The sequence below is a fragment of the Oncorhynchus kisutch genome, linkage group LG7 (genome assembly GCF_002021735.2).
Source record: "Oncorhynchus kisutch isolate 150728-3 linkage group LG7, Okis_V2, whole genome shotgun sequence".
Taxonomy (NCBI): domain Eukaryota; kingdom Metazoa; phylum Chordata; class Actinopteri; order Salmoniformes; family Salmonidae; genus Oncorhynchus; species Oncorhynchus kisutch.
Window position 1 is genome coordinate 14,745,173 of NC_034180.2, and position 24,337 is coordinate 14,769,509.

General features: G+C 42.8%; 1 protein-coding gene across 1 annotated transcript; it reads left to right on the forward strand.

Annotated features, from left to right (window-relative positions):
* Nucleotides 1–227: 227 nt before the first annotated feature.
* Nucleotides 228–22,792, forward strand: LOC109882863 (GTP cyclohydrolase 1). Its single transcript, XM_020474953.2, has 6 exons — nucleotides 228–739; nucleotides 9,752–9,861; nucleotides 11,820–11,875; nucleotides 16,763–16,794; nucleotides 17,165–17,249; nucleotides 18,746–22,792. Exons 1-6 carry the CDS (start codon nucleotides 376–378, stop codon nucleotides 18,870–18,872), a joined length of 774 nt encoding a protein of 257 aa, XP_020330542.1. The 5' UTR covers nucleotides 228–375; the 3' UTR covers nucleotides 18,873–22,792.
* The last annotated feature ends 1,545 nt before the right edge of the window (nucleotides 22,793–24,337 follow it).

The window sequence follows — 24,337 nt, forward strand, 5'->3', positions numbered from 1 at the left end:
CATTTTCATTCTCAAAACCATCAGGGGGGTACTCAGAGCCATACTCATTCCAGAGAAGAAACTAACATCAGTGGGCGTGGCGTAGCATTTGGCCGGAGAAAGGAGTTTTGGTAGACAGGCAATGTTCTCAATTGGCTTACATACAACTGACAGAACGTGACGTACACAAAATGCTCGACCAATAGAAATGCACGAGGATTATATCGCATATAAAGCCATGGGGTACCAACGTCTGAGAGTGAGTGCTTCATGTACTTTGATGCATTCAGGTGACGGCAGTGTACTCTGCAGGTGGTGCGTTCAAAAACAAAGCTGCGAAAAACACTGGAAAGCGCATCCTCCATTAGTGAAAAGACCTTACGTCAATTCTGAACTATGGAGCGCTCAAAACAGTGTCACGATAATGAAGCGGACAGTAAACCGACTACGAACGAAAGTTCTATTAATGGACACTTGGTAAAAAAAGACAACCAGATCTTGGTAGGCCTAGCTCAAGGGACGGGGACGGCCGGTGAGTCGAGTTCGCACACAGGGTCCTCGGTGGTAGAGGGCTGGACGCATGAGCGCACCCGAAGTATGGAAGACAACGAGATCAACTTGCCTTGTCTTGCGGCTGCCTACACCACTATTCTCCGGGGGCTCGGGGAGGACCCGCAAAGACAGGGACTTCTAAAAACTCCGTGGAGAGCCGCGACTGCCATGCAGTTCTTCACCAAGGGCTACCAGGAGAAAATCATAGGTGAGTCAGTCGGAATGCCCCTTTCCCCAAGTTGTCAACACTTTCCTATGTTGTAAAAAAGAAAGTGACTTTAAAACTAAACCTTTTCATTTACCTGAAATATAGACATTTAGATGTGATTTACTTAGGCTACTGAACTCCAATCAAGAAATCTGTTTTGGAAGGAGAAATATGCAATTTATTATGCTGATATAACTGTTAAAATATATATATATATATATATATATTTTACTGTACCAGTCAAAAGTTTGGACACACCTACTCATGCAAGGGTGTTTCTTTTATTTTGACTCTTTTATACATTGTAGAATAATAGTGAAGACATCAACATGATGAAATAACACATGGAATCATGTAGTAACCAACAAAGTGTTAAACAATTCAAAATATATTTGAGATTCTTCAAAGTGGCCACCCTTTGCCTTGATGACAACTTTGCACACGCTTGGCATTCTCTCAACCAGCTTCACCTGGAATGCTTTTTCAACAGTCTTGAAGGAGTTCCCACATATGCTGAGCACTTTTTGGCTGCTTTTCCTTCACTTTGCGGTCCAATTAATCCCAAACCATCTCAATTGGGTTGTGGTCGGGTGATTGTGGAGGCCAGGTAATCTGATCCGGCACTCAATTACTCATCTTCTTGATCAAGTAGCCCTTACACAGCCTGGAAGTGTGTTGGGTCGTTGTCCTGTTGAAAAACAAATGATAGTCCCACTAAGCGCAAACCAGATGGACAAAAACCCTTGAATGAGTAGGTGTCCAAACTTTTGATTGATACTGTATGTATACACACTTCTTACATCCGTAGTCTATGGTCAGGTGTTTCAGAAGATGCTTAGCCGTACATTCAATTAACTTGATTGTTTTTTTGTAAAACAATGTTCAGTATTAAGAGCTACAGATTCTTATTTAGAGCTGTGCAGTACAACATTTGAAATCATTATTGGCACTGGAGACAGGCTTCTCTCAAATGACCATAGTATGTGATTTCAGAGCAGTTGAGTACAAAATAGTACATCAAGAAAGGATGCACAATCTATGTTCAGCGTACATTCATAGACAAGTAAACCCTACAATAAATGTTGTTTCTAATATTCTCTGTTGATGCACTTTTTCCTCATTTGTCTGTGAAACCCCTCTTTCTACACAATACTGCTATTTATGTCCATCCTTAGGAAATAGTTACCTTGCATATCCAGGCTCAACAAGTCCCCTGGTCATCCTTACCAGACTTTATTGGTTCTGTTCTCCACGGTTGGGACTGTTTTAGTGGTGGAGCTGCCCCTCACAGTATTATTAACCCCCGCCCTCCCCCCACCAAAAACCCATCTGGATTTGGTGTCGCGGGGAGCACTTTGAGGTTCTGTGTAATATGTTTGAGGAGACATACGGAGAGAATGTGTTAGTGACACTCATCCTCTCTAGCTGAAAAACATGCATCTTGGATAACTTGAGAATGCTTGGACCCTGTCTGGTTTATATGGACTCAATGCTCTTTCCCCACTGTTTGAGGTGTTGTGGGAGTGGTATGGAAATGTGAGGGGCCAAACCAAACAATAAATCCAGCAAAAAGTGAAGCGTCACGACGAGTCACGAATGTGTGTTCAGGAGCACTGAAGCAAGTAGTATTCTCTCCCTTTTTGGATTAGCTCTTATTCTTCATTCCAAGTGCTTTTTAGTCCAGGAATAGGTTTAATCAGATTGCGGAAAACCGCAATAGGTGTCATATTCACCTTGTCACAGTGAGCCAGTGGATATATGGATATACACTACAAAAGTGTGTGGACACCCCCTTCAAATGAATGAATTTGGCTATTTCACCCATACCCGTTGCTGACAGGTGTGTGACATCGAGCACACAGCCATGCAATCTCCATAGACAAACAATGGCAGTAGAATGGCCGTACCGAAGAGCTGAGTGCCACCTTTCCAACAAGTTAGGTTATCAAATTTCTTCCCTGCTAAAGCTGCATGGTCAACTGAAATTGCTGTTATTGTGAAGTGGAAACTTCTAGGAGCAACAACGGCTCAGTCGCAAAATCGTAGGCAACACAGGATCACAGAACGGAACCTCAGAGAGCTGTAGCGTGTAAAAATCGCCAGTCCACGGTTGCAACACTCACTACCAAGCTCCAAACTGCCTCTGGATGCAACGTCAGCACAATAACTGTTCGTCGGGAGCTTCATGAAATGGGTTGAGCAGTGGAGTGTTCTCTGGAGTGATGAATCACACTTCACCATCTGGTAGTCCGACGGACAAATCTGGGTTTGGCGGATGTCAGGAGAAGGCTACCTGCCCCAATGCATAGTGTCAGCTTTAAAATTTGGTGAAGGAGAAATAATGGTCTGGGGCTGTTTTTCATGGTTCGGGCTAGGCCCTTTAGTTCCTGTGACGGGAAATATTAACGCCACAGAATACAATGACATTCTAGATGATTCTGTGCTTCCAACTTTGTGGCAACAGTTGGAGGGGAAGGCGCTTTCCGTTTCAGCATTACAATGCCCCCATGCACAAAGTGAGGTCCATATACAGAAATGGTTTGTCGAGATCGGTGTGGAAGAACTTGACTGGCCTGCACAGAGCCCTGACCTCAACCCCATCGAACACCTTTGGGTTGAATGGGCCTGGCTCGCATCGGCGTTCCAAATCACCCAACATCAGTGCCCGACCTCACTGATGTTCTTGTGGCTGAATGAAAGCAAGTCCTCGCAGCAATGTTCCAACATCTAGTGGAAAGCCTTCCCAGAAGAGTGGAGGCTTGTTATAGCAGCAAAGGGGGGACCAACTCCATATTAATGCCCATGATTTTGGAATGACATGTTCGACGAGCAGGTGTCCACATACTTTTGTGTATTTGTGAGTGTGAGACTGTGTGGTTGCTTGCACATGCCTGGGTGTTTCGTGTGTGCGCGCATGTGTGTGTCTGTTTGTGTGAGCAAATAAGTGACTCGTTTTATGAGTGCCCAGGGCGTACAGGATGTCAGTGTGAATAATGCAGAGCTGCTGGTAGGTCTTACTTTTATAGGGTCTTCTAACTCCAACAGTGGACAGTCTCTTTCACTCACACACACACACACATTCTAGTTTCTACACATTCTCACTTATTCACAGAATTTCCACTAAAATCCCTCGATGCTGACCCAGACTTTGTCATTTCTGTGTGCTAATAAAAATAATGACTTGTGTTTGTTGCGCAAGACGGGGTGTGTTAAAGGGTTCGTAGTGGAATGGAAATCTAGCCCTATGAGGCTCATTGTCCTTATTTTAATATAGTGCATTATAACATTTTGTTCATAGGGCATTATGACTAGGCTGTATAATTCCTTATCTAGTTGCTTATTAATTGCTTATCTAGATGTTTATGAGCAGTTATTAGCACCTATGTCATGCATTATTATATATTTTGCAATAAATGCATTATTTTTATTTATTTTATTTTTATTTTACCTTTATTTAACCAGGTAGGCAAGTTGAGAACAAGTTCTCATTTACAATTGCGACCTGGCCAAGATAAAGCAAAGCAGTTCGACAGAAAACGACACAGAGTTACACATGGAGTAAAAACAAACATACAGTCAATAATGCAGTATAAACAGTCTATATACAATGTGAGCAAATGAGGTGAGAAGGCAAAAAAGGCCATGATGGCAAAGTAAATACAATATAGCAAGTAAAACACTGGAATGGTAGTTTTGCAATGGAAGAATGTGCAAAGTAGAAATAAAAATAATGGGGTGCAAAGGAGCAAAATGAATAAATATATTAAAATTAAATACAGTTGGGAAAGAGGTAGTTGTTTGGGCTAAATTATAGGTGGGCTATGTACAGGTGCAGTAATCTGTGAGCTGCTCTGACAGTTTGTGCTTAAAGCTAGTGAGGGAGATAAGTGTTTCCAGTTTCAAAGATTTTTGTAGTTCGTTCCAGTCATTGGCAGCAGAGAACTGGAAGGAGAGGCGGCCAAAGAAAGAATTGGTTTTGGGGGTGACTAGAGAGATATACCTGCTGGAGCGTGTGCTACAGGTGGGAGATGCTATGGTGACCAGCGAGCTGAGATAAGGGGGGACTTTACCTAGCAGGGTCTTGTAGATGACATGGAGCCAGTGGGTTTGGCGACGAGTATGAAGCGAGGGCCAGCCAACGAGAGCGTACAGGTCGCAATGGTGGGTAGTATATGGGGCTTTGGTGATAAAACAGATTGCACTGTGATAGACTGCATCCAATTTGTTGAGTAGGGTATTGGAGGCTATTTTGTAAATGACATCGCCAAAGTCGAGGATTGGTAGGATGGTCAGTTTTACAAGGGTATGTTTGGCAGCATGAGTTGCGAAATAGGAAGCCAATTCTAGATTTAACTTTGGATTGGAGATGTTTGATATGGGTCTGGAAGGAGAGTTTACAGTCTAACCAGACACCTAAGTATTTGTAGTTGTCCACGTATTCTAAGTCAGAGCCGTCCAGAGTAGTGATGTTGGACAGGCGGGTAGGTGCAGGTAGCGATCGGTTGAAGAGCATGCATTTAGTTTTACTTGTATTTAAGAGCAATTGGAGGCCACGGAAGGAGAGTTGTATGGCATTGAAGCTTGCCTGGAGGGTTGTTAACAGTGTCCAAAGAAGGGCCGGAAGTATACAGAATGGTGTCGTCTGCGTAGAGGTGGATCAGGGACTCACCAGCAGCAAGAGCGACCTCATTGATGTATACAGAGAAGAGAGTCGGTCCAAGAATTGAACCCTGTGGCACCCCCAGAGACTGCCAGAGGTCCGGACAGCAGACCCTCCGATTTGACACACTGAACTCTATCAGAGAAGTAGTTGGTGAACCAGGCGAGGCAATCATTTGAGAAACCAAGGCTGTCGAGTCTGCCGATGAGGATATGGTGATTGACAGAGTCGAAAGCCTTGGCCAGATCAATGAATACGGCTGCACAGTAATGTTTCTTATCGATGGCGGTTAAGATATCGTTTAGGACCTTGAGCGTGGCTGAGGTGCACCCATGACCAGCTCTGAAACCAGATTGCATAGCAGAGAAGGTATGGTGAGATTCGAAATGGTCGGTAATCTGTTTGTTGACTTGGCTTTCGAAGACCTTAGAAAGGCACGGTAGGATAGATATAGGTCTGTAGCAGTTTGGGTCAAGAGTGTCCCCCCCTTTGAAGAGGGGGATGACCGCAGCTGCTTTCCAATCTTTGGGAATCTCAGACGACACGAAAGAGAGGTTGAACAGGCTAGTAATAGGGGTGGCAACAATTTCGGCAGATAATTTTAGAAAGAAAGGGTCCAGATTGTCTATCAAATCAAATTTATTTATATAGCCCTTCGTACATCAGCTGATATCTCAGTGCTGTACAGAAACCCAGCCTAAAACCCCAAACAGCAAGCAATGCAGGTGTAGAAGCACGGTGGCTAGGAAAAACTCCCTAGAAAGGCCAATACCTAGGAAGAAACCTAGAGAGGAACCAGGCTATGTGGGGTGGCCAGTCCTCTTCTGGCTGTGCCGGGTGGAGATTATAACAGAACATGGCCAAGATGTTCAAATGTTAATAAATGACCAGCATGGTCGAATAATAATAATAAGGCAGAACAGTTGAAACTGGAGCAGCAGCACAGTCAGGTGGAAGTTGAAACTGGAGCAGCAGCATGGCCAGGTGGACTGGGGACAGCAAGGAGTCATCATGTCAGGTAGTCCTGGGGCATGGTCCTAGGGCTCAGGTCAGTTGAAACTGGAACAGCAGCATGGCCAGGTGGACTGGGGACAGCAAGGAGTCATCATGTCAGGTAGTCCTGGGGCATGGTCCTAGGGCTCAGGTCCTCCGAGAGAGAGAGAAAGAAAGAGAGAATTAGAGAACGCACACTTAGATTCACACAGGACACCGAATAGGACAGGAGAAGTACTCCAGATATAACAAACTGACCCCAGCCCCCCGACACATAAACTACTGCGGCTGATTTGTAGGGGTCCAGATTTTGCAGCTCTTTCAGAACATCAGCTGAATGGATTTGGGAGAAGGAGAAATGGGGAAGGCTTGGGCGAGTTGCTGTTGGGGGTGCAGTGCTGTTGTCCGGGGTAGGAGTAGCCAGGTGGAAAGCATGGCCAGCCGTAGAAAAATGCTTATTGAAATTCTCAATTATGGTGGATTTATCAGTGGTGACAGTGTTTCCTATCTTCAGTGCAGTGGGCAGCTGGGAGGAGGTGTTCTTATTCTCCATGGACTTTACAGTGTCCCAGAACTTTTTATTATGAATTATGAAGCGGGTTCATGTTACTTCTCATTTATGCATTATGCTATGTGCTTATTATGCATTAGGAAGAAGGTATTCATAGGAAGAGATGTCATTCATGTTTATGTATGATGCTATCAACACATGAGATTCCAAGAAAAACCTGAATGGCATATCCTTCATAGCTGCATTTGAAGGCAGTAAGCAATATGCATATGTCACGTTCGAGTGACTCACTTTTGTCAAGTCGTTGACCATCGTTGGTCACCGCCTTTCAAAGTGTTGCTTTATAGGTATAAATTTGTCAGACTTGCAGTTTTTGAAGAAGTCTCCTTCGAGTTGGTGCAGTTGCTTCTCACCAAGTGCACCATGCAGCCATCACCTGCATTGTGGGATGCACTATTTGTCAACCAATCATTAAGGTGTTTCTTTCTCATTTAGGTGTTGATGCAAAGGGGCAGGGGGAGGACAGCACTGCTACAGGGGATTGAGAGAAAGGTAGTGAGGGAGGAAGGGAGAGAGGAGAGAGGAAAAGGGAGATGGGGATAGAAAGCAGGTTGGCCACCAATGCTTGACATCCTGACAATTTGTAATGTAGCCATAGTGACTGTGTGTGGTTTTTGTCTGAGATGAGTTGATGCTGATTTGATTTCCTGTTCTTTTGCTGTGGCGCAGTCACGTGTGTGTGTGTGTGTGTGCTCGATTCATCAGTAGAGCTTTACCAAAAAAAAAAAATACATACCGGGGTGGGAGAGAGACATTTGGAGTACTGCTTGAGTGGAAAACCCAAACAGTAGCACTGTTCCTTTAAGCACGGTCAAATATTATCATTAATGGACAGAACAATGTTCTTAATGACTTTATTCTAACCTACTGAACATGTCAGAGAGCAGTGAATCTATGAAAGACCGTTACCTCCAATTGTCAATAAAGAAATCATAATATTCTAACAGTGATGTGAAATCAGCATTTCTTCATTTAGTTTTTTAACCAGTCTAGTGAAACTGCACTTGATATTCTAATAATTCTTATCCTATACATCAGCCATACTCAACTGACGGACCGGGGTCCAGATCCGGACCCAGAGCAGGGTCAATACAGACTGCGGGTCCCAAAATAATAATTAAAATGTTAAAATATATATTTATTTTTATTAGGAATTCAGTCAAATCTCATTTAATTTGTCACATGCGCCGAATACAACGGGTGTAGACTTTACTATGAAATGTTTGCTTACGAGCCCTTCCCATGGATGCAAAGCAAGGTTTTTAATTTCCTGGCAGCCTATCTACTGAGGCTGGGTGGAGTGGGAGGTAAAGTTACCATGGTAACATGGTGAGTGAGCAGAGGGTCTGACTTGTTGCTTTAGGGTCCTGCCTTGTTGTGGTTTTGCAGCTTGTCTGTGATTATTACAAAAAGAAAAATGGTAACACGAGGAATAAAGTTCACAAGAATGAAGCTATATACAGGGAGTATCAGTACCAGATCAATGTATGAAGTAGATATGTACATAAAGGCAGGGTAAAGTGACTAGGCAGGATTGATGATGATGATATAATAATAATAAATAATCTGAGTAGCAGCGTGTGTGTGGGGTATATTGGGTGAAAGTGTGTGTGTGTGTGTATACACATTGTATATAGTCTTGTGAGTGGACATAGGGTCCGTGCAAGATGGGGTCAATGCAGATAGTCCGGCTAACCATCTAATGAACTATTTAGCAGTCCTATGGCTATTTAGCAGTCTTATGGCTTGGGGGTAAAAGCTGTCTCGGAGCATGTTGGTCCGAGAGCCGATGCTACTGTCCGGGAAACGGTACCAGAGCAGAGTGAGCAGTCTGTGGTTTGGGTGGCTTGAGTCTTTGGCAATTTTTCAGGCCTTCCTCTGACACCACCAGATATAGAGGTCCTTGGTGGCAGGGAGCTTGGCCCCCGTGATGTACTGGGTTGTCCGCAACACCCTCTGTAGCGCTTTGCGGTCGAGGGTGGTGCATTTGCCATACCAAGCAATGATTCAGCCAGTCAAGATGCTCTTGATGGTGCAGCTGTAGAACTTTTCTTTCAGCCTCCTGAGGGAGAAGACTATGTGGGGGTGTGTGGACTATTTTTAAGTCCTTAAGTGATGTGGACTTTCTCATAGTAATTGAGTACCCCTGCTATACATTAACATTTAGTTCATTTTGCAGATGCTCTCATCCAATCAGCATATAGGCCTTGTCTGACTTATCAAACACTATGGCCTATGGTGAAACTACTGTTGTTGTTTAGTTTAGCCAGTGATCTCATCGCCATAGCGCCCAAACCGGCTGCTGCTTGTACAGACAAGTGGCAAAACCACATCAACAAGGCAGGACCCAAAGCAACAAGTCAGACAGTCCACTCACTCACCATGTTACCATGGAAACTTTACCTCCCATTCCAACCGAACCTCTGTAGATAGGCGGCCAGGAAATTAAAAACCTCCGTCAGGGAGAAGGGAGGGCGCATCGTCACAAACAGATAAAAACCCATGGATTTATTTGAACAATGATATGAGCTCCGCTAGGAGAGAAAATGAAATAAAATGACAAACAGGAAGAGCGGTAGGGCTATATGGGAGTTGAGATATAATTACAATGTTTGCCAGATAAAAACAGCAGGCTTATGGAATGGAGGTAGAGTGAATGATTAGGTTGCCGAGGGCTGTCTGGTCTCGTCTGTTGCGCGTCTTGTTAAGTGTCTCGGAGCTGTATGGCGTCGACTCGATGGGCCTCGCACTCATCCGTCTCACTCTCTTTTTCTCTTTGCTTCCACAGACGTGCTGAATGACGCAATCTTTGACGAGGACCACGACGAGATGGTGATCGTAAAGGACATTGACATGTTCTCCATGTGCGAGCACCACCTGGTGCCCATCTTTGGAAGGGTAACCTATTTGCACCCCAGACCCACACCAGTCCACGATGCACAATCTCCAATTATGGGGAATTTCTTCTAGGTTGGATCCTGCAATAAATCAACACAATAAAAATAAGGGTTTATACACATGTTTAACTCAGCGAAAGTGCTTCTCAGACAATCTTGTTCACAACAAGGAGTAGGCCTACTTTCTATATTACCTTGGCTTGCATGGTTGATTTTTATACATTTTTGTGTGTGAGGTTGTAGGCCTAATTCTGTGGCTAAGGTGATGCCACAATTTGAAATAAAATGAAAAGGCTACTGTACTCTCACGCCTAATACCCCACTGCTAAACACCCCAAATAAGTGCCCCATGTAGAAACATCCTCAGGGGCACTGATAAGGCCTTTGTCCACTGAGCCTGTAATTGAGCCCAGCTGTGATTAAACTACTGGTAAGGAAAAATGGCAACCGGCACTGACCAAAGTGGCATTCCAAATGGCACCCTATTCCCTGTATAGTACACTGTTTGTACTATATTGGCAATAGGATGCCATTTGGAACACAGCCCAAATCAACTGAAATCCTGTCAGTGGGGCTTCAAGTGAGACACGGTTGCCTTTGTAAATTCTCCTGTTTTGACATTTTAGTACTGTAGACCTAGCATCCTCCCCTCTATTCTCCCCTCATCTTACCCTGTAGGTTTGCCATTCAAGACCAAAGAGGGAGGCCATTGATCCTTTCATATCCTTTTCACGGTGCAAATGTGCCGTGATGATAGCGGTAGCGAGTGTTATCCACTCTCTCTCTGGACACACACACACGGGTCGTTTTTGTCTTTGTGGTGTGTGTTTTGTTTGTCAGCGGCTGGCTGTCAGAAGGCCACATTACTCCCGTCCACCTAATTTCCCCGCTGATAGCTCCCTGTTGTCATCACAAGTGTTAGTCGCCTCTTATCAACACACTTATATTTCCCCGCGTATCTCTGAGCCGATCGCCGAGCGCTATAATGACTCACCGATTTCTGCCCGCGAGCTCAGGGCTAGATTAAAAATAATATTTTTTTAGCGCGTCCAGTCAGTCGTCTTTTAACACTTTTAGTGTCTCTTATCACCTAACAACAAGGTGGTATTTGTTTTCATTGAGCTATGCTGTTAGGCCTACTTTTACACCACATACCTTTGAAAAACCATGATGCCCATATCTGACCCTCACTTTTAATCAAACGTGAATCCCTTTTTTTCAAAGTGAAGATTTTTCTTCATTTTTTAAAATTCACCCTGTTCAGAAATTATTTGTATCACTACCTAGCAAAAAGAGAGGGAGAAAAGAGTAGGAGGGGAAATCCTTGCATTCATGCCCTTTCTCTCTGCCTGTTTCAGCACATTGCTGCTGACATTTGAGTGGAGGGTGGGTGGGGAATGGGTGGAGGGAGAGGGTATTTAGCCTTCCAGTCATATGCAGTAGCAGGCTCACCAGCTGGATGGGGAGGAGAGTCGAGCTCAATCCTCTTCAGGCCTTTCATCTGCTGCTTATTTATCCATGGTGCAGACGTGACTCCCTCACTTCCCCTTCACTTCTCCGATGGCCTTTAGATAAATGTTGCCTTTTGTCTTTGCTTCCTATGATTCTTATCTTTCCCACGCAGCAGCCCATCAAGGTGGAAAGCAAATGTTCAGCTTGCCTTCATCACGTGATGAGAACTTGTTGAGATTAAATGTGTTCGCTCACTGAGCTAATGCCTAGGCTTTAGCTCAGCGGGCTAACAGTCTTCTTATACACAGAAGACATGGGGTGGAATCCATTGAGTCATATCCAGCCTACTTCAAACACTGAGATATACTGTACATATCATGCCAGTTGGGTCTGTTTGTCAGTGCAGAATTTGGGACAACATGATTTACTGTCTGTTGTTGTGAATATGCTATAATGCGGAAGTTGGCCATCATTAATGGCAGAATTGGTCTCTCTTCTCTCCCCCAGGTCCATATAGGCTACCTCCCCAATAAGAGGGTGCTGGGCCTCAGCAAGCTGGCCAGGTAAGTGTATGAAAAGTGTAATAGTGTATTTGCTATTGTGATATGAAATAAAATGTAATGGATGTCGCAAAAAGCTACTTAATTTTTCAATTGCAGTAAAAATTATTTTGAACAAAGGGGATAGTGTACTGAGACTTTCGACTTAACAGCCTTCTTCAGTGTGGATATCGTTAGCTATTGATGTTCTTGCCGGTATACCAGGGAACTGCACCAAGGTATGGAATTCCTATGACAAAAAATCCTAACAGTAGGGTTGGATATTGGAGGGATTGGGATTACCTAGACTCATTCCATGTGTGCAGTATCATGTACAAATATGTAATCTGTTCCTAGACAGTCCTTCAGGCAATACAGTACAATATGGTCACCTATTAGATAATAGGAACTACAACACTGTGATGAACTAAGAGGCTGACTCATGTTGTAGCTCAGAGAGCTGGACCTGGGTTTAGTGGGTTAGCTATACATTAGCTTCTACAGTGTAGCGTTCGTGTAGCATAGCAGTAGTGTTTGCTGTGAGGCTGTTTAGGTGGAGAGGCCACTCAGGGTGGAATCTTAAGCTGATTAGGAGTGTGTATGTGACGAGAGGATTCTGATCCCATCTGACCCAATACCTGAGGCTTAGCCCCTTTCACTAATACATACTCTTACTTCCCTTCCCCACCCATGTGGCTATGGTGTCTATGCCACACGCAGCTACGCAGGCACACACGCTGATACACCAGTGCTCACCATACAACACACAATACCAGCAATACTTTTATTTTTGAAAGAGTAACTTTTATTTTGGAGAGTACACTTCAGGTAATGGCACTGGCATGTATAGTGGTAAACTGTTTTACGGGCTCCTGACCAAAAATATTGTGCTAATCTTAACTTTTTTTTCGTACATAAATGTTTCCGCCATTGTTTCCTATGACCGAAAAGAGCTTCTGGACTTCAGAAATGTGATCACTAACCTCTGATTTGGATGAAGAATTCTACTTCAATGACCTACTGCTCAACTAGGACCAGGCCCTAATCCCAGACACTCGAAAGAGGAAAAGACGTTCCATATAGAGACCGACGTGGGGGCACTCTGATGAAAGCAGAGAGTGAATAAACCACCCCTACCGTCTGTTCTATCTGCGAATCACTGTAGAACAAACTAGACGAGCTCTGTTCAAAAGTATCCTATCAACGGGACTGGAAGAACTGTGGCTGAACGAGGACATGGTTATTATAAAGCTAGCTAGTTTTTATATGCATCGGCAAGACAGAACGGCAGTGTCTCGTAAACTCAAGGGTGGGTGGGTGTGTGTCTTTATATAAATGTAAAAAAAAAAATTGTGATATCCAATTGAGTTCCAATTACAATCTTGTCTCATCACTGCAACTCCCCAACGGTCCATTAACAAAAGCTGGTTCGCGATCTCTAATATCAAGGCGTTAGAATAACTCATGATAAGCTGTAGACCATACTCTTTACCCAGAGTTTATTTATATTTTTCGTAGCTGTCTATTTACCACTACAAACCGATGCTAGCACTAAGACCACACTCAATGAGCTATATAGGGCCATAAGTCAACAAGAAAATGCTCATCCAGAGGCAGCACTCCTAGTTGCCGGTTATTTTAATGCAGGAAAACTCAAATCCATTTGACTTAATTTCTACCATGTCACCTTGGCAACTTAGAGGGGGAAAAAACTCCAGATCACCTTTACTCCACAAACAGAGACTCATACAAAACTCATCCTCCATTTGACCATAACTCTTATCATCCTGATTCCTGCTTACAAGCAAAAACCCAAAAAGGCAGCACCAGTGACACGCTCAATTTGGAAGTGATCTGATTAGGTGAATGCTAAGCTTCAGGACTGTTTTGCTTGCACAGACTGGAATATGTTCTGGGATTCATCCGATGGCATTGAGAAGTGCGCCACATCAGTCACTGGCTACATTAATAAGTGCATTGACGATGTTGTCTCCACAATGACGATACGTACATACCCCAACCAGAAGCCATGGATTTCAGGCAACATCCGCCATGAGCTATAGGCTAGAGCTGCCGCTTTCAAGGAGTGGGACACTGACATGGACGCTTATAAGAAATACCACTATCATACTATACCGGCTCTGACACTCGTCTGATGTGGCAGGGCTTGCAAACTATCACGGATTACTAAGGGAAACCCAGCCATGCGCTTCCCAATGACACACGCCTACCAGACGAGCTAAATGCCTTCTATGCTCGCTTTGAGGCAAGCAACATTAACCATGCGTGAGAGCACCACCTGTTACGGACGACTGTGTGATCACGCTCACCGCAGCCGACGTGAGTAAGACTTTTAAACAGGTTAACATTCTCAAGGCTGCAGACGGATTACCAGGACGCGTACTCGGAGCATGCACTGATCAGTTGGCAACCTCTCCCAGTCTGTAATACCTACATGTTTCAAGCAGACCACCATAGTGCCTGTGCCCAAGAACGCCAAGGTAACCTGTCTAAACTGTCTAAACTATCACGCCATAGCATTATCGCCCCATACCATTAAATACTTTGAAAGGCTGGTCATGGATCACATCAGCAAATTCATCCAAGACCAATTTCTGAAAATGTTAAATAGTGAAACATTAAAGTTATCTTTTTTAGATAAATGATTTGGGGACGTGAATATGTTAGTATAATTTTATTAAAACACACTGTTTTGCAATGAAGGTCTACAGTACTCTCTGCGTGTAGCCGGAGGACAGCTCGTTTCTGTCCTGCTCTGGGTAGATTGACTTCAATACAAAACCTTAGGAGGCTCATGGTTCTCACTCCATTCCATAAACTTACACAGTAATTATGACAACTTCCAGAAGACGTTCTCCAACCTATCAGAGCTCTTGCAGCATGAACATGACAAGTTGTCCACCTTATCAAAGGCCTACCCCGGTCAAACCCTCCCCTATCATGGGTGACGCTGGGCCAATTGTGAGCCACCCTATGGGACCCCCAATCACAGCCAGTGATCCGGGTCAACAGCATCAATGTAACAGTTTTGCTTCCGTCCCTCTCCTCGCCATGAACCAGCACACATAGACAACAGTCACACTCAAAGCACCATTACCCATCGCGCCACAAAAGTTTCCCTTGGTTTGGCAACTACTTCAAGGTCTCAGCAAGTGACGTCACCGATTTGAAACGCTACTAGCGCGCACCCCACTTACTAGCTAGCCATTTCACACTGGTTTTCAACCGCTCAAGGATTTCACCATGAGGCCAATGGTGACTTTGAAACAGTTACAGCGTTTTAATGGCTGTGATGGGAGAACTGAGGATGCATCAACATTGTAGTTACTCCACAATGCTAACCTAATTGACAATGACAAGAAAGAAGCCTGGACATAATACAAATATTCCAAAACGTGTCCTGTTTGCAACAAGGCACTAAAGAAATACTGCCAAAAAATTGGCAAAGCAATTAACTTTTTGTCCTGAATACAAAGTGTTATGTTTGGGGCAAATCCAATATAACACATTACTGAGTTCCACTCTCCATATTTTCAAGCATAGTGGTGGTTGCATCATGTTATGCGTATGCTTGTAATCTTTAAGGACTAGGGAGTTTTTCAGGATAAAAAAAGAATCCTCCATTCCAAAACCTGGTTGTGTCTGTTTCCACCAAACACTGGAAGATGAATTAATCTTTCAGCAGGACAATAACCTAAAACACAAGGCCAAACCTACACTGGAGTTGCTTAGCAAGAAGACGGTGAACGTTACGTAGTGGCCAAATTAGTTTTTAATTAAATCTATGACAAAATCTGAAAAATGTTGTCTATCAAGAGGGTAGCCTAGTGGTTAGAGCGGTGGACTAGTAACCGGAAGGTTACAAGTTCAAACCCCCGAGCTGACAAGGTACAGAATTGGTCGTTCTGCCCCTGAACAGGCAGTTAACCCACTGTTCCTAGGCCGTCATTGAAAATAAGAATTTGTTCTTAACTGACTTGCCTAGTAAAATAAAGGTAAAAAAACAAAAACAATGTGACAGAGCTTGAATAATTTTGAAAAGGATAATGGGCAAATGTTGCACAATCCAGGTGTGGGAAGTTCTTAGACATAAAGACACAGCTGTAATCACTGCCAAAGGTGCCTCTACAAAGTATTGACTCAGGGGTGTGAATACTTATGAGATATTTCTGTATGTGTTATTTCTAATACCATTTGCGAAAAAAATCTACAAACATGTTTTCACTTTGTCATTATGGGGTATTGTGTGTGTTAAAATGTCCATTCAAAATGGATAAATATTTTTTTCCCCCCTCAACAAACTACACGGTTGAGGGGGGAAAAAAATATTTATCCATTTTGAATTCAGGCTGTAACGCAACATGTGGAATAAGTCAATGGGTGCGAATACTTTCTGAAGGCACTGTATGTGGACTTGGGGCTTATTTAAACCAAAGACTCATTGCAGAAGGTACACAATAAAAATAGCACTTTTTTTTACCCAATATTCATATTAAATCACAACATTTATTATGGGTCCTGAAGAAACACTGTAGCAGATAAATTCCTATTAGTGATAGATGCATCCAAAGATTTACCAGTGTATTGTGTATGCAAAAATTTGATGGATTTGATTGAGTCTGTTCTTTAAACAAACAAATTACAACAGCTCTTAGAAACTTCACCCTGTCCAAACCAATACAAATCAACCTATTTGAGTGACACTGTAAAGTGTGACCTCTGTTGTGAAGAGCTCTCATGTCTCTTTCTAGTTTCCACTCTGTCCCTGAAGAATGTGTAATCCCTCTTTGACAATGTAAGCCTATTTGCCTCACTGTAAATCTTACCACTTGGGTGTTCTCATGTAATGAAAGTTTTTTCCCAATACCTTTTCCCCTAATCTCTCCCCAGGATTGTTGAAATCTACAGCCGTCGACTGCAAGGTATTTCCAGACATATAACAATCAATTTACACTTTCGAGAGTTGATGGACAATAAAGTGAACTAGAGTTTTTATTCTGTCTCAAAGACAACATTTGTGTATTTTTTTTTTTAGGACTTGTCATTCGTGTATACTTACACTGTAAATACCACAGTAACAACTTATTAATTGCATTCAAATTCAAATCGTGCATTATTTTTATTCCCACATTGTCCTTTTTCGAGATGGTCAGTTGGTTGACAGCCTGGTAAGTGTTGTTACTTAGAACAAACGGTAACCTGCCATGAACCTGCCATGTCATGGTCGATCATGTCAGATGTTTGACTTTGCTCTCTGACTTGGACCGTGTTTATCTGTCTGTTCTCTTTCAGTTCAAGAGCGGTTGACCAAACAAATTGCTGTGGCGATCACTGAAGCTCTGCAGCCTGCCGGGGTGGGCGTCGTCATTGAGGCAACGTATGTCTCTTTCTCTCTTTTCCCTCACCACTGATATTAAAAGCCCCATACATTAAAGATGCACTATGGAAAAATGTGGCTTGAATGTTAGCTGTATGGTGTATACACCATACATATGAACAAATCCTTAGTTTTAGGAAAACAAATATGCCCTTTCTCTTCCCAATGAGGTAGTTTCTGGGCAATATCTGTCCAGTCAAGTCTATCCACAGAGGCAAAAGTACCTTATTGCCAATGCAATAATGTCAGTCAAAACACAAACACACATAAATGAAACCAAATATATTGTGCAAGGTCATATCTGGACAATCTTCAATGAGTCGCTAACAGGACATTTCTCATACACCCACATCTAATAACTACAGCTAAAAGAAAAAGTATGTTAACCCTTTGAAATTACCTGGATTTCTGCATAAATTGGTTATCAAATTTGATCGGATCTAAGTCACAACAATAGACCAACAGTGTGCTTAAACTAATAACACACACATTATTGTATTTCATTCAGTGTAGGTTGGAAAAAGTATGTGAACCCCTAGGCTAATAACTTCTCCAAAAGCTAATTGGAGTCAGGAGTCAACTAACCTTATTTCCCTCACCAACTTTAAACATCAACTATCTGAGCAGCTAATCGATCGCTGCAGCTGTACATAGTCCATCTATCTCATCCCCATACTGTTTTATTTTATCTACTTTTATGCTCTTTTGCACACCAGTATCTCTACTTGCATATCATCATCTGCTCATTTATCACTCCAGTGTTAATCAGCTAAACTGTAACTATTCGCTCCTATGGCCTATTATTGCCTACTTCCTCATGCCTTTTGCACACACTGTATATAGACTTTCTTTTTTCTACTGTGTCATTGATTTGTTTGTGTTATTGGCTTGTTTATTGTTTACTCCATGTGTAACTCTGTGTTGTCTGTGTCACACTGCTTTGCTTTCTTGGCCAGGTCACAGTTGCAAATGAGAACTTGTTCTCAACTAGCCTACCTGGTTGAATAAAGGTGAAAAAAAGAAAAGAAAAAACCTGGAGTCCAATCAATGAGATGAGATTGGAGATGTTGGTTAGAGCTGCTTTGCCCTATAGAAAATACTCACAACATTTGAGTTTGCTATTCACAGGCAGCATTGCCTGATGTGAACTATGCCTTGAACAAAAGAGATCACAGAAGACCTAAGATTTAGTATTGTTGACTTGCATAAAGCTAGAAAGCGTTACAAAAGTATCTCTAAAAGCCTTGATGTTCATCCGTCCCACGGTAAGACAAATTGTCTAAAAATTGAGAAAGTTCAGCACTGTTGCTACTCTCCCTAGGAGTAGCCGTTCTCTGTGGACAGATTAAACTAAAGTTGCATTGTTTGGAAGGAACACACAACACTGTGTGCATAAAATCCAGGTATTTCCAAAGGGTTCACATACTTTTTCTTGCCACTGTATAACACCAATGTATAATGATGCATTTTGTCTCTCCTCCATTCTTCCTGCATAGTCACATGTGCATGGTGATGAGGGGGGTGCAGAAGATGAACAGCAAGACTGTGACCAGCACCATGCTGGGGGTGTTCCGGGAGGACCCCAAGACACGAGACGAGTTCCTCACCCTCATCAGGAGCTGAGAGGGACGACCGGCCCACAAACCTGCTGCACAGCCCAACTCGGATCCACTCTCCCTGTCGCCTGTTTGGAGCAGCAGCCGGCACACAGCAATTTCTGTACAAAGCCTAGAGTCCGGGCTTGGTGGGTGTGTGTGCGTTGTGTGTGTGTGTTTTATTCCTCCACCCCCTTCCAAATCATCACATGGTCACATCACATAGCCGTGTATGTATTACTTAATGCTGTCTGCCAGGTGGCAGGCTTAACCTAAAAAACACTAAACATTGAGCCAGTGTTTTTATGGTTGCTTAATTTTGTCCTTTATTTTTTTATTTACTTTTAATAAGATTGAACTACCAATTACAGTAAATATACTTACACCTACATAGGAACATCCTAATATTAAAAACAATTTATCAATCTTGTTTTTTACTTTTATCCTGATATATTTTTGCAATATATTTTTATCCATGTAAGCTAGGACCATAGGGTTTTATTCCAAAACTGACATTATAGATTCCGCGATATAAATTAAGGTAATTTTGCATTTGAGCCGACATACACTGAGTGTAAAAAAACAACTTTAAGAACTGCTTTTTCCATGACAGACTGACCCGGTGAATCCAGTTAAGATATGATCCCTTATCGATGTCACTTGTTAAATCTACTTCAATCAGTGTAGATGAATGGAAGAAGACCGGAAAAATAATTATTTTTAAGCCTCGAGACAATTGAGAATGTGTCCCATTCAGACATTGAATGGGCAAGACTAGATTTAAGTGCCTTTGAACAGGGTATGGCAGTAGATGCCAGGCACACCGGTTTTGTTGTGTCAAGAATGGCAACGCTGCTGGGCTTTTTTTTTGGTCCACCACCCAAAGGACATCCAGACAACTTGACACAACTGTGGGAAGCATTGGAGTCAACATGGGCCAGCATCCCTGTGGAACGCTTTCGACACCTTGTAGAGTCCATGCCCTGACGAATTAAGGCTGTTCTGAGGGAGGGGGGGTGCACTCAACTCAACTCGCTCTGCGTGTGCTCACTGCTCATTGATTGTCTGTATTGTAATTGTTTTTAAAAACCTGCCCAGGGACTGTGGTTGAAAATTTGCCAGTTGGCTAAAACCGGCACTTTTACAGAAACGTTGAACAATGTGCACTGTCCCATAAAAATAAACTCAAACTCAATAGGAAGGTGTTCTTAATGTTTTTTACACTCATTGTATGCAGCGTTTACCGTGAATGTCGTCTCCGCTAAAGCAGGAACATTGCCTTTAAATGTCAATTTACGGATTACTATAATCATATGTATTTAACCTTGCCTTATGCCAAACCTATTCAAGTGTGGTAAGTGCCCTTTTCACATGGCATCATATTCCCGCTCAAGCCAAATGCTTCAAACCCATTCGTCAAACAATTACCACTTAGGTCTATCTGTCAGCCTATCAGAAGGACCAGTCCCGGTCTACTGTACTTGTCATTAACTAATACACTCATACAAATTTGGTAGCTACTGCTCCAGGTACTGTATACTGCACCACTTCAACTTCAGGAAACCAACAATGATGGGTTAATGAACATGTTAACTGGAGTTCAAATGATGTGATGTAATGTTGCTGTTAGTTTTGATTGTTGTATTTGTCTGTGACCAAAGTTTCCAAAGGTGCAGTTACAATGACTAGATGGTGCAATGAAGGATGATTTAGATGGCACCAAACGGTGTCCATAATAGGACAAGCCCGGTCAGGAGGAGTTGTCAGAGGCTGGCCTAATATGGACACTGTACATTATTCGCCAATAGTCACACTATTGTATGTATCACAATAGCGCAAAAGGTACAGATTGACAAATGTGTCTCTCTCTGTATCCCCCAAGTGTGCATTTCAGAATTCAGTTTGGGTCTCTATTGGGCACCACTAGCTTCGTATCTGTAAGTCGTGTAGGTCTGTGTGCGTTTTTAATTTTGTGTGTAATCTACAAGTGTATTTTCTAAAATTGTTGAGGGCCAGCCTAGTATATATTCCGCTGACCTCTATCTTGAGAAGCCTTACTTTTTTTTGGAGGAGAATTCACTTCCACCTGATGAATTCGAAGAGACTAGAGGTAGGAGTCTCACCTCTTGGTAAAGGAACACATCACCTCTGTTAACCTTCTAATGTCAACTCTGAATATTTCTATGTATGTCAGTGTATAAATGTTGCAGATTTCTATTAGACTTTTTAAATGTCAAAATATGCTGCACTTGAGTACAGTACAATGCTCTTTGCAATGTCACGTATACTGTATGTTGCATTTGCATATCTGTGAGTGCATTCTCTAATATTTGGCTCTTCTCTCTTCAGCAGGGAGAGATAAAAATATAGTAACATTTGAAAAATGTTCAGTAGCTAGGTTTCCATCCAATTGGCGAAATATTTTTATGTGAATATTCAAAAAATCACAGCAGAGATGTTTCCAAGAAATTGACTTGTTGTAGATAAAAAATTTAAAAAAGCTGTGCGTGCTGACCGTGCACATGAAAATAACTTCGGCGTTTAAATTCCCAAACTGTTGTGTTAATAACCAATATGCGCCTTCTGGTTTTGGCGCATGCTCCAGTGATGCTATTTAGCAACTTTCCAGACTACCCTGGCAACTTTCTTTTCCAACCAGCACTTAACAACAAATTTAGCTACTTTTAAAAATGTATGTGGAACCTTTAGCAACTTTTGAAAAGTGACTCAAACGCTAAAACACACGCATTTTCCCTCTAAATGACACAAAAACGATTTTCTCTGTCACACACTTAGTCACAACACACATGCTGGCTGCAAAAGTGCAGCAGACGCTCAGCTCGTGCACAGGCAGCAGCAGCAATTTCAGCAAATTGTAAATCATTGTTGGCCGACTGCAGCAGCAGTAGTACGGGTTCGACGAGCCAAACCCAATTAATATAGGTGGTCACCAATGTTTGATCTTGAACAGAACTTACATCAATCAAAATTGTACAGCCAGAAGTACAGAAAATAGTCGGAGTCTGTAACTGAACAAATCATATTTTTTTTGCCGAGATGGCCAGTCAATTTGAGTAACGTTATTGCGTATTCTACGTAATGACGCAGTTTTACGTTTTCACGCAATGACTACACAACGTCATTTAGCAACAAATCAACCTGCCTCTAGCAATTTACCCTGAAATTTAGTTGGCAACACTGGCATGCTCTCCGGTCTAGAAGAGTTCGCTGACAACGTGGACAGGGTAGGTTATATGATGCAATAGCATTTTTATTTGTTAATTGGCAGACAAGTTTTGTTCATGTAGCCAGCATTCAAATAAAACTCTTGATGGGCATGTGCATGAAGTCCATCCCATCACAACCGTCATGAAAGTTCATCAAAACGATTTCATCTGCCTATAAACTCAAAATGTTTTTCCATGTCGCAGCACACCAGATGTCATCGCATGTCTCAAGTTTACTTCGATATGTTTAAAAATAATAATATTTGCACATAAAGGCTTTCCACCGCATTTGTCGCATAATTATTTTTTTTTACCGACAAAATGATCCCACCATGAACAAATGTTCGACATTTCTACCGATACTTTCCATCACACCTGTTGTGATTTATTTCCATACAGTATGACTTTACTCTCAAACGGTGGATGGAAACGTTACGATAAATAGGAATATTAGCAAGCGGTATAGTTATATATTTATTGGAAATATAATACTCTGAAATGGGTAGGTTTTAACCAATCTGATTTGGCCATTGGGGTTGTATCTGTCAGGGGTGGGAGAAGGTGCGTGCTATAGTCAGACAGCTCCTACATCTACGTCTCTGTGGCCTTCTTTAGGAGGACCTGTTCTTTGGGCTCCTTCTCCACTGTCATTTAGGTTACACTTCTTACTGTGGTCATTTGAAAGTGTTTTAAATCAAATTAAATGTGTAAGAACTATGAACCTGGCTATTGTGCTCTTCTTTGTAAAAGCCGGTTTATACCTGGCACTAACATATGTCCTGTTCTACTTTCTGATTGTGCCCACAGTTAAAGTGTAGATTATTTAAAATACCTGATTGATCGCAGAATGTTGGCACCATATACCAGCATACGACTGGGAAAAATCCGCTTGAACGCACCCCCACCTGTTAATTACTAGTGGTAAACTTGTCTATCATCCCCATGCTTACTTGCCCCTCTAAATTGTCAACAAAAAGAAAGCAGATGGCAGCAGCTTCAGCAGTTGTGGTTTATGATAAGAACAAAATGATTCTGTTCATCTTCCTTTTGATTTTAAGTGAAAGCAGCTCTGGATATGAGCAAAAGAGCAAAACAATCATTTGCCTTCTTATGACCTCCATGTTTGATGGTATTTCCCAGTTCAAAACGACTTCACAACTGGTAATTAACACCTTCCCGCTTGGTTATGAACCTAGTATTAAGGACACCCAGATCTGCATTTGTCATTTAGCAGACACTCTTATCCAGAGTGACTTAGTGCATTCATCTTAAAATAGTTATGTGGTTGTTCCACCTATCACAGTAAGTACATTTTCCTCAAAATGGCTATCAAAGTCAGAGCTAGTAAGGGGTTAAAAAAAAAGCGGAGTGTTAGGCATTATTTATTTAGGGAGGAGCCAGGGTGAGAAGGGGGTGCTGTGGGTTTATTTCAGATGCTTTCAGATGATGGGCATGGACTCTGCTGTCCTAGCTTCAGGGGGAGGCTGGTGACAGGACAGAGAAGAGCTTGGACTGGGCTGAGCGGGAGCTGCCAAGAGACCAGAGGTGGCAGAACAGAGTGGGTGTTGTCCAGGGTCAAGCCAAGGTTCTTTGTACTCTGGGAGGGGGACACTGGAATTGTCAATAATGAAGGCCTTGCCCTGGCGGAAGAGCAGCTCCATCTTGTCGAGGCTGAGTTTGAGGTGGTGGGCCGACATCCAAACTGAGATATCTGCCAGGCAAGCAGAGATGCGTGTCGCCACGTGGGTGTCAGAATGGGGGAAGGAGAGAAGTAGTTGAGTCTCATCCGCATAGCAATGAGAGAGACCTGGTGGGGATATGACTGAGCAGAGTAGCTTTGTGAGAGAAGGGCCTAGAAACGAGCCCTGGGGGACACCAGTTGTGAGTACAGTACGTGGTGCAGACACAGATCCTCTCCACAATGCCTGGCAGGAGTGGCCTGCCAGGTAGGATGCAATCCAAGAGTGCAGAGGCCCAGCCCTGAGAGGGTGGAGAGGAGGATCTGACGGTTCACAGTGGTGAAGGAAGCAGATAGATCTAGGAGGATGAGAACCGACGAGAGAGTCAGCTTTGGCAGTGTGGAGAGTCTCCGTGACACAGAGAAGAGCAGTGACCCATCTTGGTTAGGGTCAAGAAGATCGTTCTGAGAGATAGCGAGAGAGTTGGTCAGAGACTGCACGCTCAAGTGTTTTGGAAAGAAAAGGGATACCGGTCTGTAATTTCTGATGTCAGAGTCGTCGAGTGTTGGTTTCTTGAGGAGGGGAGT

What these genes read in the sequence shown, in the direction of transcription:
- LOC109882863 (XM_020474953.2), top strand. Translation starts at nt 376, where the DNA reads ATGGAGCGCTCAAAACAGTGTCACGATAATGAAGCGGACAGTAAACCG. An exon ending in CTACAGCCGTCGACTGCAAG is followed by an intron (nt 16,795 to 17,164) that starts GTATTTCCAGAC and finishes GTTCTCTTTCAG; the next exon opens with TTCAAGAGCGGTTGACCAAA. An exon ending in GGCGTCGTCATTGAGGCAAC is followed by an intron (nt 17,250 to 18,745) that starts GTATGTCTCTTT and finishes CTTCCTGCATAG; the next exon opens with TCACATGTGCATGGTGATGA.